The 15011-nt window shown below is 51.5% G+C and overlaps 1 protein-coding gene across 2 annotated transcripts in view; it reads right to left on the bottom strand.

The window, feature by feature from the left end:
* Crtac1 (cartilage acidic protein 1) overlaps nucleotides 1-15011 on the bottom strand; it is a 140890-nt gene that overhangs the window by 26488 nt on the left and 99391 nt on the right. For both annotated transcript variants that reach the window (XM_050149019.1, XM_050149011.1), the window contains exons 4-5: nucleotides 13253-13389; nucleotides 7977-8133 (exon numbers count right to left, since the gene is read on the bottom strand). In XM_050149019.1, the coding sequence (XP_050004976.1) occupies nucleotides 7977-8133; nucleotides 13253-13389 (294 nt within the window). The remainder of the gene's footprint in view (nucleotides 1-7976; nucleotides 8134-13252; nucleotides 13390-15011) is intronic.

The raw sequence follows: 15011 nt of genomic DNA, 5'->3' as shown, positions 1-15011 counted from the left end.
TCTTGGGGCAAATATAAATTAGTACAACTCCAAAGCAGTATGGCATACTCTCAGAAAAATAAAAAAGAAATACCGCTACCATATGACCCAGCAATTTTGTGGCTGGGCGTTTACCCTCCATGGGAAATAAAGTCAGTAGGGTCCGGTATTTCTGCACTCCTGTGTCCACTCCAGGACTATTCACGGGTGCTGATGTGAAGCCACCCTAAGCGTCCGTCAGAAGACCGAATAAAGAAGGCATGGTATGACCTCACAAGAAGTGTTACCAGCCTTAAGAAAGAAGACAATCCTCTCATTTGTGGCCACATAGATGAGCCTGGAGGACAACATGCCAAACGGAGCTGAAACACAGAAGCAGCGTTTCCCTAAGCTGTGGAGTCTAGAGAGTCAAGCTACAGAAGCGGGGGCATAGAGTGAGGTTGCAGAGGTCTGGGTGAAGGGGGAAGATAGCAAACGGCCGACAACAGCAAAAGGGAAGGGTTGAGCAGGGGGCTAAATCTGAGAGAGATGCTATTGTACGACATGATGTGTACTGTTAGTACTGCATGCTGCTCTTGCTGGTCAAGATGGCGGGTCTTAAGTGACCTCGCCACAAGTAGAAAGTAATGTGTTTAGTCCAGCTATTGCACAGGGCATTTATATTTCAGAACATCATGGTGTGTATGATAAATAAGAAGTTTTTGGAAGTTTATTTTAAAAACGTGAGGCAAGAGAGAAGGAGGCTTTGTGAAGTCTTGCTGTGCAACCAGGCCTGTGGACCAGCAGTTGGACTTCTCAGAAGTGCAAAATCTCAGGCCCCGCGGAGTCCTGCATGCTGACAAGACCACTGTGTGGTTTGTATGACTAAAGGACAAGACATATTGCTGCAAGGAACTGGCTATCCTGACAAGAGAAAATCTGGAGTTGGAATTTTTAAGTAAACGCCAACTTTGGCATAGCCATGTTACAATGGCCAGGTCCTTGGCCACCCACCTCTGGATGGATCCAGGGGTTTGTGAAGTGACTGAGCTCATCTGAGAAGAGGGGTCTCAGGCTCCTGTGGTCCTTCATCCTGGGAGATGCTCCCTGACAAAGTACGGGGCTTTGTTCCAGGACAGAGCTGGGCAGGGCTCAACAGTGTCTTTATCTCGTTCATTATCTGCTAATGTTTGTTGGGCTTTTGTGTCCTGGAATTTTTCTTCCCAGGTAATCAGATTACGTCTCAAAGGAAGAGTCCAGTCTTGTGAAAATGAGCAACGAAATCCCCATCACCCCTGGTGTTCCTCCTCCAGGGAGGTATCACACAGCATGAAGACCATAAAGGAGGGTGATGACTTCCCCGGTCACTTTCCATAGCCAGTAGGGTGGATGCTGAGACATGACCTAGTCACCGCCTCTGCCGGCTAAAAAGAGGAGCTGGAACTGGCTGTCCCTGCCCTGGTCACTGCCAGACTCCAGCCCAGGGAAGGGCTTCCAGGAAATTCCAGGTGGGACTCAGGACTTGCCACCATGCAGCTCAGTCCTTCTCTCTCTGTGGCGTCCTCCAGTTTCCTCTCTGCCTCTGGCTCCCAAGCTGTGACACATTCCCTTCATTTTCTACAAAGCAGGTTATTTCCCTTTTGGACAAATTTCTAAATCTTTCTAATTAACTAATTGGGTTGGGTTGAAGCCTTGCACCATTTGTAACCTGTAATTACTAGAAAATTGCCATGGTAACCACACTACTAATTAGCAGCAATTTATTGCCATAGCAACCGGACCATAACAGAGATATAACAGAGATGTTACCCACAACTCCTTCTTGGCAAGTTGGTCACACAGTTGGGGAGTAGATGAGTCCACAGTTTAGGGATCCAGTCTTTTGGGGCTCATCTCTGGAAGCCTTAGGATAGGGTCCAAACTGGGCAGAGCAGCCAGGTGCTGCACTTCTCGCTGATGCCACAAGGGAAACTCTCAAAACCAACGAAACCTCCCCTTCAGACTGCCCTTCCATGCCTCCTCTGTGGTCCATGGCTCCTCTCTGGGGGTCAGTGGCAAAGGCAGCAGCCAGTCTCCCAGGACCCGTTTCTCCTTTTCTTCCTGCTTTGTGACACCCACCCTTCCTTCCTCTCCCAAGGTTTAGCATAAACCATACCATGCAGGGCTACCCAGACAGCGGCTAGGGACATCTTGTTTAGTCTTGGAGAGCAACATCATGATGGAGTCAACTCCACCCTTGTCCATGACTTCTTCGCTGTGTGAAGCCAGCACCCTCTCTCCCAGACACAGGGTCCCCCAGATGAGCCTGTAGTAGTGAATTGCCAGCCCTCAGCACCGGTGTTCTGCCAAGTCCAAGGTTGAGCTATGTGACCTTGGGCATACCGCTTAACCTTTCCCGGCTTCTGTCTTCTCATCTATGAAATAAACTGGCAATAATAATAGCTCCTTCTCAGGGGTGTCATAAATATTAAGTGGGATAAATTTTGGAAGGTATCTTGGAAAATGTCAGGTGCCACATAGTCATTAGCTGGGACTATTTACCACCTGCTGAGTGACTAATATCACTTTATTTTTGCCCAGCACTTCAAGCTTCAAAGGCCCCTTTGTTATGCTGTGGGGCTTTGAATGATTCCGTCTCCCCTTCCTTCCCAAGGACATGTGCCACTCCGAAGAGTCTGTCAGAGAGGCTGGGAGTTCCAGGGTTAATGGCCCTCTGAGGTTTCCACATCCCCTTGCCACATTTCAGGCTTCCCTGTTTGCTCATTGGACCCAATCCGTATGGGGAAGCCTTGGCTAGTCTCAAAACCTGCTCCTCCAGGCCTCTGACCCTTGGCACTTGGACAGTGCAGGCTCCAGTGTGATTCTGCACAGGGGTTCATCTCCCAGCTCTTAGGGGCTGGATGGAGAGGGAAGGGCAGAGGCTATGGATGGATATCACACTCTGAACTGCTCCAACTATGGACTGCTGACCCAGGGATGGAGCAGCAGACTGGGATCCAGTTTCCGAGGAATGGCCTTTGAGTTATTTCCTGGGCCATTCTCTTTCTCTGGAACTTTGGAAGGAGACCTCTAGGTACCAGTCACTGGCATTGCAAAATGCAGGGGTGGGGGCAATGAGAAGACTCTTAAGTGTCTACTTTTCAACAAATGCATCCTCCGAACTGGACCAAAGGATAAACATATTGGAAGCAGTTTCCCGTCCCATATCCCACTGCAGTGGAGGCTCAGGGGCTCCTCACTGGAAGGGTATGGACCTGTGACATTCCCCTACTGGAATCTCGTAGTGTTCTTATGGACACCAAGGCCCATAGGCTGCCTAGAACATCCAAGATATCATAAGAGTTGGTCTAAGATGCTGGAAAACGTGTGAGGCAGAGGGATGAAGGGTGTGAGCTGGAGAAGAAGGCAACAGGTAGGATGGTAATGGGGTCCCCCTTTGTAAGTGTGTTCCAAATGGAGGCACTGATGCTGTGTCGGTGTGGGGAGAGCCTGCTGATGCCAGACAAGGCTGGACTGTGAGGCTTTGGGAACTGGTACTGTGGGACAAGGACACTCACTCAGCTCAGGTCTCTCCAGCCCGTGGTTCCTTGAAGGTTTCCAAACGGGCCACCAGAGGCTATAGGAAGAAGGACGAGCATCGAGGGGCCAAGCAGAAGCTGCATGAGGCCAGCGTGGGTAAAGGACTGGAAGGAAGAGCCGGTGGCTCTGACCTGTATGCTGGGTAAGGGCACACACATCTCGCGTTAAGTTTCATGACACCTGGAGGTGTGTCTCCTCACCACCACTTTCTCAACTGAGAAATAATGAACTGCATATGTTTATCACATACAACATGTTTTGTAGAATGTATATGCTATGCAGCGACTAAAACGAGCTAATTAACATATGCATCATCTCGCATATTTAGTTTTTAATTCTGTGAACCTTTAGAATCTATTGTCCTGGTGTCATGCAGGAATACAATGTATTGTTATTAACCATGGTCACCATAGTGTACAGTAGAACTCTTGGACGCACTTGTCCAGTGCAATGAAAATGTTGTTTATTTTAGCTAATACCTCTTCAATGTTCCCAATTCCCTCCATTTTCCAGGTGAGGAAACTGAGGCTTACATAGGAGCAACCACAGTTGACCAGTGTTAGGGTCCCAACTCACACCCTTATGCTATCTCCTCAGCTTGATTCTGATACTTCTCAGGCCCCCTTTCAACAGAGAGGGGATTGGTACTGGCACCTTGGGGGGTGTAGCCAGGTGCAGCTGTCTCTTGAGACAGCTGAGAAAAATGTGTGTAAAAATTAAAGTTTTAGTTTATCACACATCTGTTCACCTCAAAACAAGGGCAGACCTCTCTAACCTCCATCAAACGCACCTGACACCCTAGGAATGGTCTTTCTGTACCTTGAACTTTGGGAACTCCTCTGGGGACCCCTCTGGAGCTCCTGGACCTGGCCGTCACTCTAGCCTTGCCTGGTCCTAGCTGCTAGATCTGGCTGAGCTACTGCTGGAAGGGCTCCCACCCACCTGGGACCCAGGGAGGCCCCTCAGCCCCCACCCGGAGGCACCAGTCATGCTACTGATGGGAATCTGCCAGAAGGGCTCAGCTGGGCTTTGGGCCTCTCCGTCTCCTCCAATAATGACTTCCTATAAATCAGATCTGCCCTCCGCTTTGTTCCACACTGCTCCCAGCCAACGGCAGAACTCTCCACCCAACATCATAAATCCCCCTTCATTTTCTTTCCAAATTTCCTTTAAGGCTTCTTTAATCACCACCTTGCAGCCTAGGCAGATGCTCCCTCAAAGGGTGAGGCCTGAACGCAGAGGTCCTGGAGAAAGGGTAGGGCCTGGGCGAGCCTGTGTGAAAGGGGGACGGAAAGCTGGACTTGATTCGGGGAGGGAGTGAAGATGCCTATGTGGTGTCCAAACCTGAGGACACAGCCTTCAGGCCTCCATGTCAGGTGGGCTGGTTCTCTCAGCTCCATTCCTGAGTTTAGCTTGAGACGCCCAGGAGATGTCCAGCAGAGGACCCTGGTGCCACTGTCAGAGCCACAGGGCAGGTGTGGGTCTGTGTGACATGTCTGCAGGCATTCCCCCACATTTTTTCATTCTCCAAAACACAGTGAAGGTGGAATCTGTGTTGGGAGAGGTCATGATTTCCTGTGGCTCCCTAGGCAGGCAGGATGGTGCAGGTGGGAGGTGCAAAAGGCAGCCTGCTCCCTTTAGCCTCTCTGCTAGCTGGCTGGGTCAAGGTGCCTGGAGACATACCCTGGGACTTCGTGACTTCTCTCTCTCTCCTATGCCAAGCCCTCTGCAGGATGGAAGCCACTTCTCAGGGTTCCCACACATCTCAGCTCCCAGCACTTTCTGGACCCCAGAGGTCTCTGGTGATTGGAGAGGTTGGGGTTTGGAGTGTTCAGAGAGTCACAAAGGGACAGCAGGCTCTCTATTGCTGTTACTCCGTCCTGGCAGCCCCTGGTTCAGATGCCCTCCAGGGGCCCTCGGTCCCCTGAGAGCAGGCATTTCAGCCGCTAGATGGCACTGTGACCCAGCATAGTGGCAGTGGATGCCAGAATTGATGGTGTCTGGAGAGAGCTCCCCTCCCCCTCCTGCACAGCATAACAACCTGTGTATGGTTTGTGTGCCATTGGCCCCCGCCACTACAGCCTGCTGTCCTGAGCACCCCAGGCCAGACAGCTGCTTCAGCCTGACAACCTGGGTACACAGTTCAGGGCCTATCTGCCAATGCGTGCCCAGTGGTTGAGGGGCCTTCCCTTTACCAGCTTGGAGCAGGATGCTCAAGTTGGAGGTCATTAAAAAGGCCAGCTGCTTGTGGCTGGTTTGAGCATCAGGAGCTAGGGCTTCAAGTGCTGCTTTTCTATTAATCTCCTAAGTGACCTTGGTGAGTCCTTTCTGCTCTTTGGACCTAGTTTGATCCCTTGGCAAATGGGAGGACCTCCCAGGCCACATGGTTGCTCCAGAAAATGGGGTTTGTGTGGCTTGGCTGCAGAGGCCCCGGATCCCTGAAGCACATCTGGCCCCCGCTTGCTTCTCTTCAGCCTGCTTAGGCCTTGCTGATTCCTCCTGGCTTCTCAGACCCCTTCCACTGTTCTGGCGAGGAGTACTGGCCACCTGCCCAGAGTCTCAGCCATTGGGCTAGGCTCAGCATAGTAGCCCTTACATTTGGGGTTCATTCTTAAGGCTCCAGGGAGCACTCAGGGGCTATTTTCCGGCCAGATGTCCGTGTGTCATTAACCGAGTGACAAGTGGGGGTTGAAGGATAGTGTTGGGGGGCTGAGGAAGGTGGGCAGACAGAACTGTAACTTGGTGGGCCAAATTGGTTCTTGCCAGCCAAATGGCTTTCTGGAAGTCTGTAGAACTGCTCTTATGTGTCCTCTGGGCATGCCAGCTGCCCTGGCCTCCTCCATGCCTCCACAGAAGCTGCAGCCCGTGCCTTGGGTTGCCCTATCCTTCCAGCATGGCCGGCACAGTTGGCTGGGGCTCTCATTGCATCTCTGTTCCTCAGCTGTCTTTGCTTGGCCCCCCTTTCTCTCTCCTGGGTTCTGTGCCAGCCCAGCCAGCGTGAACAATGCCCCCTTCATGCTCCAGCCTCCTGAATTCTTCCATTCTGTGTGGAATGCACTCTCCCGGTCCTTGCCTCCCTTCCGTCTCATCATTTTCAAGTGTTTCATCCCCCAGCCCACACCCCTCCCTCTCCTGCAAGATCAAGGCACTTAATTGCCAAGCCAGCCCAGTACACAGAACTGGGAGCTTCCTCAGAAAAATTGACTGTACCAATCGAGGCTGAAGCGCCTCATGTTTATTCTCCTTCCCAGGGAAACGTGGTTTATTACTGACACTCAGCCTTTCTGAGGCTGCGTGTTCATGCCCAGGGCTCTCAGGCACTCTGATAGGGCTTGAGCCACGCAGACTACTTTATTGTCTAGTCATCTGCCCCCACGAACTTTGTCAGATAGATCAGTATTAATCTCCGTCTTTCACGGAGGTGGCAAGTTGGCTGGGTAAGGGCACCATCAACTCCTAGCAGGTCAGGATAACCTTTCCTGGGTGGAGCTTTGAGATCTGCCACCAGCCAAGTGTCTGGAGGAAGGGTGATGCCCACACGATGCCCCATGCCCGCTTTCCTTCTCCACGCTTCCAGCTCAGCCTGGCTGCAGCTTGGGTGGTGTCTGGAGGATAACGTAGAGCAGATGTACGGGGAAGGCTAGCTAACGGGAGAATTTCTACACCCAACTGCAGGGCGGGTGTGAAGGAGGGTGAGTTGTTATGCACAGCCCTGGCTTCCTGATTTTTTGGCACCAAAAACAGGAACTGGATGGCTCTGCCATCAACAGCCTATTGGCAGATCATCAGCGTTTAGTCAGCAGCCCTGCTGGAATTAGAAAAACAGCCTTCCCTAGAAAGAGCTCCTGTCAGAAACTCTGACAATAACCCCCATCCAGAAACCGGAGTGGGGAGCGCACCTTCCATAAAAAGTGCTGGAGAGGGTTTGGAACAAGAACACAATTCTTTGAACTCAGTTATCCGAGATGGGACCCAGCCGAAGCTTAGGGACTTAGCGCTCAATTCCTGGCCGCTTATGTGTAAGTAAATAATTTCATCTGCTGTTGGGCAATAAAGAAAGCTTTAAATCTCGGTTCTTGTGATCTGTCAGTTTTCTCCAACGCAATCTGCTCACTCATTGCTGGGGTTAGAGCAGGGGAGGGGGCAAGAGGTTGCGGGGACAGGATGTCATGGTGTTCTTTTCTTTTCAGGTGTTGGCAAGCCCCTCTGCCTGTTGTACGGTGCCCCCCCCCCCCAGGCCCCCGAGCTCACACTTGTCAGGCATCTCACTTCCCCGTGGAGGAGCAGCATCTGTGGTGGGAGGGAATGATGGCTTCACCCCTGCTCAGTGATTATAAACCTTCTCTGTCCTGGTTGCTGATAAACTAGACACAGCTCTGCAGGGCCTTGGACCCCAGTCCCAGCCCCTCCACTCCAAAACATCCATAAAGTCTGCATACCTGTGTACTTGCTGACCCCTGCCTCAGCCGCCACGTCCCTGAGTGCCAGGATTCCCCGGGACAGGTCACTGGCCTCAGGGTCCATTTCAATGAGCGCATCGGGCCCCACATCACCATAGGCATAGTTAGCGATATAGATAGAGTATCGTCCGGAGCCCTGAGGAGGAATGGGAGGGAGGAGGGTGAGAAGCCCCATCTTAGTCCTGGCTTCCCCACCAGTTGTCCCTGCCCTAGGGACCATTGCTTTGTCAGTGGGTTGAAGGCTGTGTGGGCTACAACCCCAAGAGGCGCTCATGACAAAGGCTGTGTTGTGAATTGGTGCTCACTTCCCGAGCCAGACAACAAAGCAGCCTTGCTTGTTCTATCCTGTTCCAGAAGAACACATCTCTCCCTCTCCCCCACAACCACCTTTTTATAGACAATTTTCTAATGTGCCTCCCTCCAGCTGAGCTCGCTCCAGCTGCCAGCCAGGGTAGCTGCTCAATAAATATTTGCTGATTGATTGATCTACCAGTTCCCATTATTCTCCGTCTCTCGCTCCCATTCAAGCCCACTCCAGCCGAGATGACAAGCAAATTCCTGAGCCTGCTCCTTCTCCTCCTTGCAGGAAAGGCGCAGATCCATGAGGTCTTCCATCCTCCTTCCTTTCCTGTCTTCCTGTATTTCTAGGAAGAGATAGTTCACTGGTTTGGCCTTTATAATCCTACCCCCTTTCTTTGTCTTTGTATCTCAGAGAAGCCCCAGGCACTAGCGTCTCCTTCAGCGGCCATTCTCTTCAGTAGTCCAAACCCTGCTGATAAAAGATTCCTTTCTGCCTGTTAATAGAATGGCGTTATTTCTCCGGTGGATGTCTCTTCCTTCCCAGGAGATACACAGTTTCCAAATCTGTCCCCAGCCTCCATATTTTCTTTTTTTTTTTTCATCACCTCCCTCCAGAAGTTATTCCTCAAGCCCTCATTGTTTACGAAGTGTTCTTTGATAAATTCTGAGCTCCCTGTCCCTGTCCTTAGGTGGCTTAGAGTCTAGTGTGGGCGGCCAGCCAGAGAGAAAAGAGAAGCAGCGGAGCCTCAGGTGACAAGCGGAGGTTATCATCCTACTGACCTCTGCTTGTTTATTCTCCCATCCCGAGGGAGGCATCGTGACCAGGACCATCCTGATCACTCACTTCACACCTACTTTTGGACCATTTTCTTTGGTGGTGGGGAAGCTGACTCAGAAACACTCAAGCAAGGGTGACTTGGTGGGTGAGGTCACGGAAGGAGCTTAGAGTCTCCAGGGGACACAGAGGTCAAAAGCACACAGGCTCATGGCAGATGCAGGCATAGGGTTTCCTGGCCGCTCAAAAGAGAGGCTCGCAGTCTGGAGGCGGGAGTGTCACTATAGGAACTTTAGAAAAGATTTTCTAAGAGGGGTTCCCAGCCAGTGAGGTGAAGGGAAAGACCTTTGTGGGCAGAGATGGAAAATGGTGCATGCACAGAAAGCTTGGCTGCTGGTCCGGTTTGCCAGAGGTAAAACACAAAGCAGGAAGCAGTAGGAGATGAAGTTAGAGACTTCACCTTTGGCGCCCCTTCTCTTTGGGTTATCCGAGTCTCAACCTGTTATCTGTCAATCAGTGCTTTATAGGTGCCATCACTCAGAGTGGTCCCTGGGTCAGCACCCCAATGCCGTTTGGGAGCCAGTTTCAGAACTGTGGAATCTCAGGGCCCACCCCAGACCTGTTTAACAAGAACCTGTAGTTCAGTAAGACCCCCACAGGACACAGGCAAAAGCGAAGTGTGGGGTGCTCTACAACCCACTGGCGTCTCGGTAGTGGAACCTTTGAAAGGTTCTCACTCTCATCCATCCCAGGAGCTCCATATGCGTTTGTGAGGGTCTGCACGAAGCGAGAAAGAAAAGGGCCAAACGGAAAAGTGCACCATGGTGAACCATTCCTGACCCCACCAGCTGCTAGCACGCTCATCGACAAATGGGCAATTAAGCCCACATGGGCTCGAATGCACTCTGCCGCAAATTAGAAGATTTATAAAATTCAGTTATACCTAGACCCTTACTTCAATTTACCTGGGTGATAAGACAGATAAGCATAGACAGACGTGTTATAGGTGTAGACGATTGTGGAAATTCACACGCGAGCCTGACCACAGTAATTCTAAGAGGGGAGATGGCACCAGGCATGGGAGATGTCTCTGGATGCTGGGTCTAGTGCAGGGCACAGGAGGTGTTTCTGGATGCAGTATCTAGTGCAGGACACAGGAGAGGAGGTGTTTCTGGTTTTGGGTCTACACTAGAACACAGGAAGTATTTATGGATGCTGGATCCAGCGCTAACATCAGAATCACCTGGAAAGCTTGTTGCCACAGACTCCGGGCCCTATTCCCGGAGATTCTGACTCAAGACGTATGGAAAGGACCTGGAGGATGTGCGTGTCTAACAGACTTCCGGATGATGCAGAGGCTGTTGCTCAGTGGTCCAGTGGGTGCTTAGCATGAATAAGGTCTTCGGTTCAAAGCCCAGAACACCAGGAAAAGGGCGAGAGAAACAGATTCCCAGGCTATGTTGCTGCCGCCGCCTAGTGACTCCCGACTCTAAAACACACCAGTCAGAAGCTATTAGCCAAGTTTGGTCTAGCCTCAGGCCCTGGATGACTCTTCAGTATTGGGCACATCCATCAAGGGCTGTAGGCTGCCTCTTGTGTGTGCTAAATGGGGAGCAGACTCCCCCTGCTTCCTGGCAGCGTGGTTGAGAAGATGAAATGAGACGTCTTTGAGAAGATAAAAATGCTATGTAAACATGAAGTATAACCGTTATTGACCAGGGGACGCTTCTTGTAAGAGGTCAGCATCGAGCTTCATCCAGGAAGGTGAGTGTGTGCAGCGAGGCCCCTGGGGCTAAAGGGCAGGATGGTGCTCTAGGTTTGGAACTGGCAAGGGTAAGGGGTGTGTGGCTGGGCTGGTGTCATACTCACCTCAGCACACATCACAACCCCTCCCGTAGGTCCCCATGAACAGAACTGTGTCTCTGATTGAAGTGGTCTGGAGGCAGGGTCTGTTTATGCCAGTGCATGCAGAGTCCAGAGGAGGAAGTCGTGAGTCCTGTTCTATCACTGCCCACCATATTCTCCTGAGACAGGAGCTAGGTTGGTGGCCGGTAAGTCCCGCAGATCCTCCTGCCTCTAACCCCACAGCGCCAGGATTAAAAGTGCTTGCAGAACCATGCCTGGGTTTTTACATGGCTTCTGGGGATTTGAACTCAGGTCCTGATGCTTGGGCAGCAAGCACTCTTACCTGCCAAGTCATCTCTGAACCTTCCTTCCTAACAGTGGGTATGCCAACAATAGTCTGGGGACCACACTTTCAGAACCACTGACCCGCCATGGCAAACACCCCTAGGGTGTGGGGCCAAGCGGCGCTTCTAAAAGCCCGTGGTTATGGTTACTGTCTATTATCACAGTACCCAGAGCCAGGGTAGCTGAGGGATGAAGAGGTGTGTGTTGTTTCCAGGCAGGCAGAGTTCAATTCCCAGTTGTTCTTGCCATTTATTGTGTGACCAAGGTCAAGTTATTTAATTGCTCCAAGCCTTCATTTCCATATCTGTAGAAGGTGATAATGGTAGCTTGTACCTCTTGGGCTTATTGTAAAGATTCTGGACGAGGAGGAGTCCGGTGCATGGGACTCCAGGTTGGTTAGTTGCCTGAGCGTGAGCTGCTTTTGTCTTTTGTCCTTTGCCATTGCTCTTGTGTTTTCTCTGCCATGCTGCATTCCTGTCTTCTGGTTTCCACCCTGGCCTGGACCTCTCTCAGCTCGCTCCTCACAAGGTGGTGGCTGCACTCAGAAAGCACCTTTCCCCCCGGTGGTGACCCACCGAAAGAATTTTGTCCAGTTCTCTAAGGTCTGGGAGGATGGAGTGAGGCCGGGTGGGGAGCAGGCACTTCTGAACATCACCCACTGTGCTGAGGTGCTGGCCCCTTTCCCTTTGCCTCCCACACAGTGCTTTGGTCCTGTGGTTAAAGCCATTGTGTGGACGACCTTGCTGGGACGTAGACAGCAGCTCTGTGATTGACCTCCAACTCCTCCCTCCAGTTCTGGGGGAACTTCCTACTTAGGCCAGTGTGGGAGGCTTAGTCCTGACCCGGGGAGGCGGGAAGCAGGAGGCGGGTAGACAAGATACCCAGCTGTGACCAGACCTGACACTCACGGTCCTGCATGCTCTCAGGGCTGTTCAGGCCCGCCTCATTGTCCCCTCCCACCAGGCAGGAGTCCAGGTGGCACTGATTCAGGTCAGGGCTAAATGTGGCTTCACAGCCCAGCTTGTTAAGAAATAAATATTTATACCTGGCACCTGCCTTTTCCCAAGGCCTGGAGGCCCCTGCTGCGAACATTCACACTGAATCCCCAAAGCCTCTGTGCCATCTCAATCTGAAGTTGGAACCCACCCCTTCAGCCCCAGAACTGGGGCCAAAGATGCTCTGTGGAACAGGGCAGCAGCTGGGACGCTGGTGATTGTTGTTATAGAGCCAAGCAGGTAGGTAGCAGGGGAGCAGGTGACAGGAGGGACAAATCCCTTCCTCAGAAGCCTCTGTCTCACAGGGACTTAGAGCTCTAGCTCAGGTTACGGCTGGCCACTCCTCTCCAGACTTCTATTCAGCCAAGCCTCCCTATATTTGGGGCTGGATACCTCTGGGTAGGATGTACGAGGAAGGTGTTGGTGGAGCCACTGGTTGAACTACGGTTCTAGAACGTTCAGGTAATCCTGCCTTGACCACTTCTGCACTTGCCTGTTGCACCTTCAACATTCCATAAATATGTCCAGGAGGTCACGTGACTCGGGGCCTGCCTCACGGAGGCATTGCATGTTAGTTGAATGAATGAGTGAGCACCCCATTTAGTACTGGACCTTGTTCTATGTCCTAGACATGTCCCTGATCTATTCTGGGTCCCCAGTTAAGCTGTTGCTCCAAACTGAGCCTCAGCCTTCCCGTGAGAATCCGATATTCAGATGATGCTGTCCAGTGTTGCTTGCACACGGGTCACTGGGAGGGTTGTACGAGAGAAGGATGTGAAAGATATATTTTCACTCACCCCGCAAGCCTGGGCTCCTAGTAATTTGCTTCCACTGTGTGGGACATTGGCAGCTACTAAGGTGGTACAGCCCTGGGCTCTGTCCTCAAGGTGGCCGTCACTATTGGGGGGGGGGGTCTACCAGATGAGTCCTCTCCTGGCTCTCACATCCACGGTTCCTCTGCTTCCTCCCAGGCCCTCAGGGGCCCCTGCACTCACCGTCCTGTCCACACAGGCCACGGAGCGTCCGGCAAAGAGGCTGGCCACTCCACGGGCCACGTTGACGTCATCACTTAGGACATCCTCCCACCGGTTATTACGGAACTTGAACAACTTGTCTGTGTATGTGGCCACACCTGGAGAGAGGGAGAGAGAGAGGTGGGTGGACAGTGGGCAGGGGACCAGGAGTCTCTTCCGTTTCCTGGCATTACCATAAGGTGGCTGGGGCCAGAGGCCAGGTGGTTCCATGCACAGAGGCCCTCTGCAGGTAAGGTTCCTTTCTGCTTCCAGTTGTGAACTTGACTTTGGCTGCATGCACCCAGGAGAGAGCCTCAGGCTGGGGGAAGACAGTGTGGAGTGGTGATTATAAGCCTGAGGTTTAGAATCAGTGAGCAAAAGTTCCAGTCTCAGACCTAGATTCTAGACTTTGGGCAGGTTCTCAGCATCTCTAAACCTCACTTTTCTTATCTGTAAAATGGGGATGACAGTAACCACATTCAGGTTCCCTATGAGGAACGACGGAGATGCTGTACACATTAAATGATTGGCACAGTGTCCCCTAAAGGTAGCTACTGTTAGGCAGAAATGATTTCCCTATTTTAGAGATGAGCTACTTGCAAGATCCACACTTCATGGGCTTGGTAGTCAGTGATTCTGGGAGAGAGGATGTAAAAACAAGTGTGTTGGCGTGAGCGTGTTAATTCACTGCAAGCATGAGAATCGGTAAGTGTGCAAGACTGGGTGTACAAGTGAGTGAAAGCGGGTGTTCAGGTGAGCTTAAGTCAGTGTGAGCGTGAGAGCATGTGCAGTTGAGGGTGTGAGGACGCACAGGAGCAAGGGTGCCCCGGTGGGAGACTGAGAATGGATGTGTGAGAACACAGACAAGTGTATGAGGGTGTGTGTGGGGGTGTAGATGCACGTGTGAACACGTGCAGATGGAACACTGTGTACACAGCCCACCAGGTGGCTCCCAGCACACCCACGTGAGGGACCAGGGAGGTTCACTAATAGATGTGCAGTGTTTTCAGGTGGGGGCCACAGACGCAGAGCTGCACAAAGCTGGTGTGTCTTGGGAGGGACACTGGTGTGTGTTGTGTATGTGTGTTGTATATGTGTGTTGTGTGTGTATGTGTGTGTTGTGTTTGTATGTGTATGTTCTGTGTGTGTGTTGTGTGTGTATGTATTGTGTATGTGTGTTGTGTATGTGTTGTGTTTGTATGTGTGTGTATGTTCTGTGTGTGTGTTGTGTGTGTATGTATTGTGTATGTGTGTTGTGTATGTGTTGTGTTTGTATGTGTGTGTATGTTCTGTGTGTGTATGTGTGTCGTGTTTATATGTGTGTATGTATGTGTGTGTATGTGTGTGTTGTATATGTATGTTCTCTGTGTGTATGTTATGTGTATGTTGTCTGTGTGTATATGTGTGTTGTGTGTATGTTCTGTGTGTGTTGTATGCATATGTTGTGTGTGTACATGTTCTTTCTATGTATGTGTGTTGTGTGTGTGTTGTGTGTATGTTATGTATGTGTGTGTACATGTGTGAGCATGCATGCATGCGTGTGAAGTTTAAGGTTCCTCTCCTGGTCTCACTTTCCTCATCTGAGAACGACAGGTGACAGCTGTCCTCACTCACAGCGTCACTGTGGCTCTAGTGAGAAGACACACATGCGGTCAGGTCACAGATCAGACAGGATGAGAGAGCACAGTGACAGCTTCACACCCCTGCAGGGACGGAGCCCTCACTGAACTCCCTGGGAGCC

The sequence above is a fragment of the Alexandromys fortis genome, unplaced genomic scaffold (genome assembly GCF_014885135.2).
Source record: "Alexandromys fortis isolate MF-2015 unplaced genomic scaffold, M_Fortis_MF-2015_v1.1 scaffold_16, whole genome shotgun sequence".
Lineage (NCBI taxonomy): Eukaryota > Metazoa > Chordata > Mammalia > Rodentia > Cricetidae > Alexandromys > Alexandromys fortis.
Note: the sequence above shows the minus strand (reverse complement) of the source record. Positions and strands in the feature narration are given on the sequence as shown.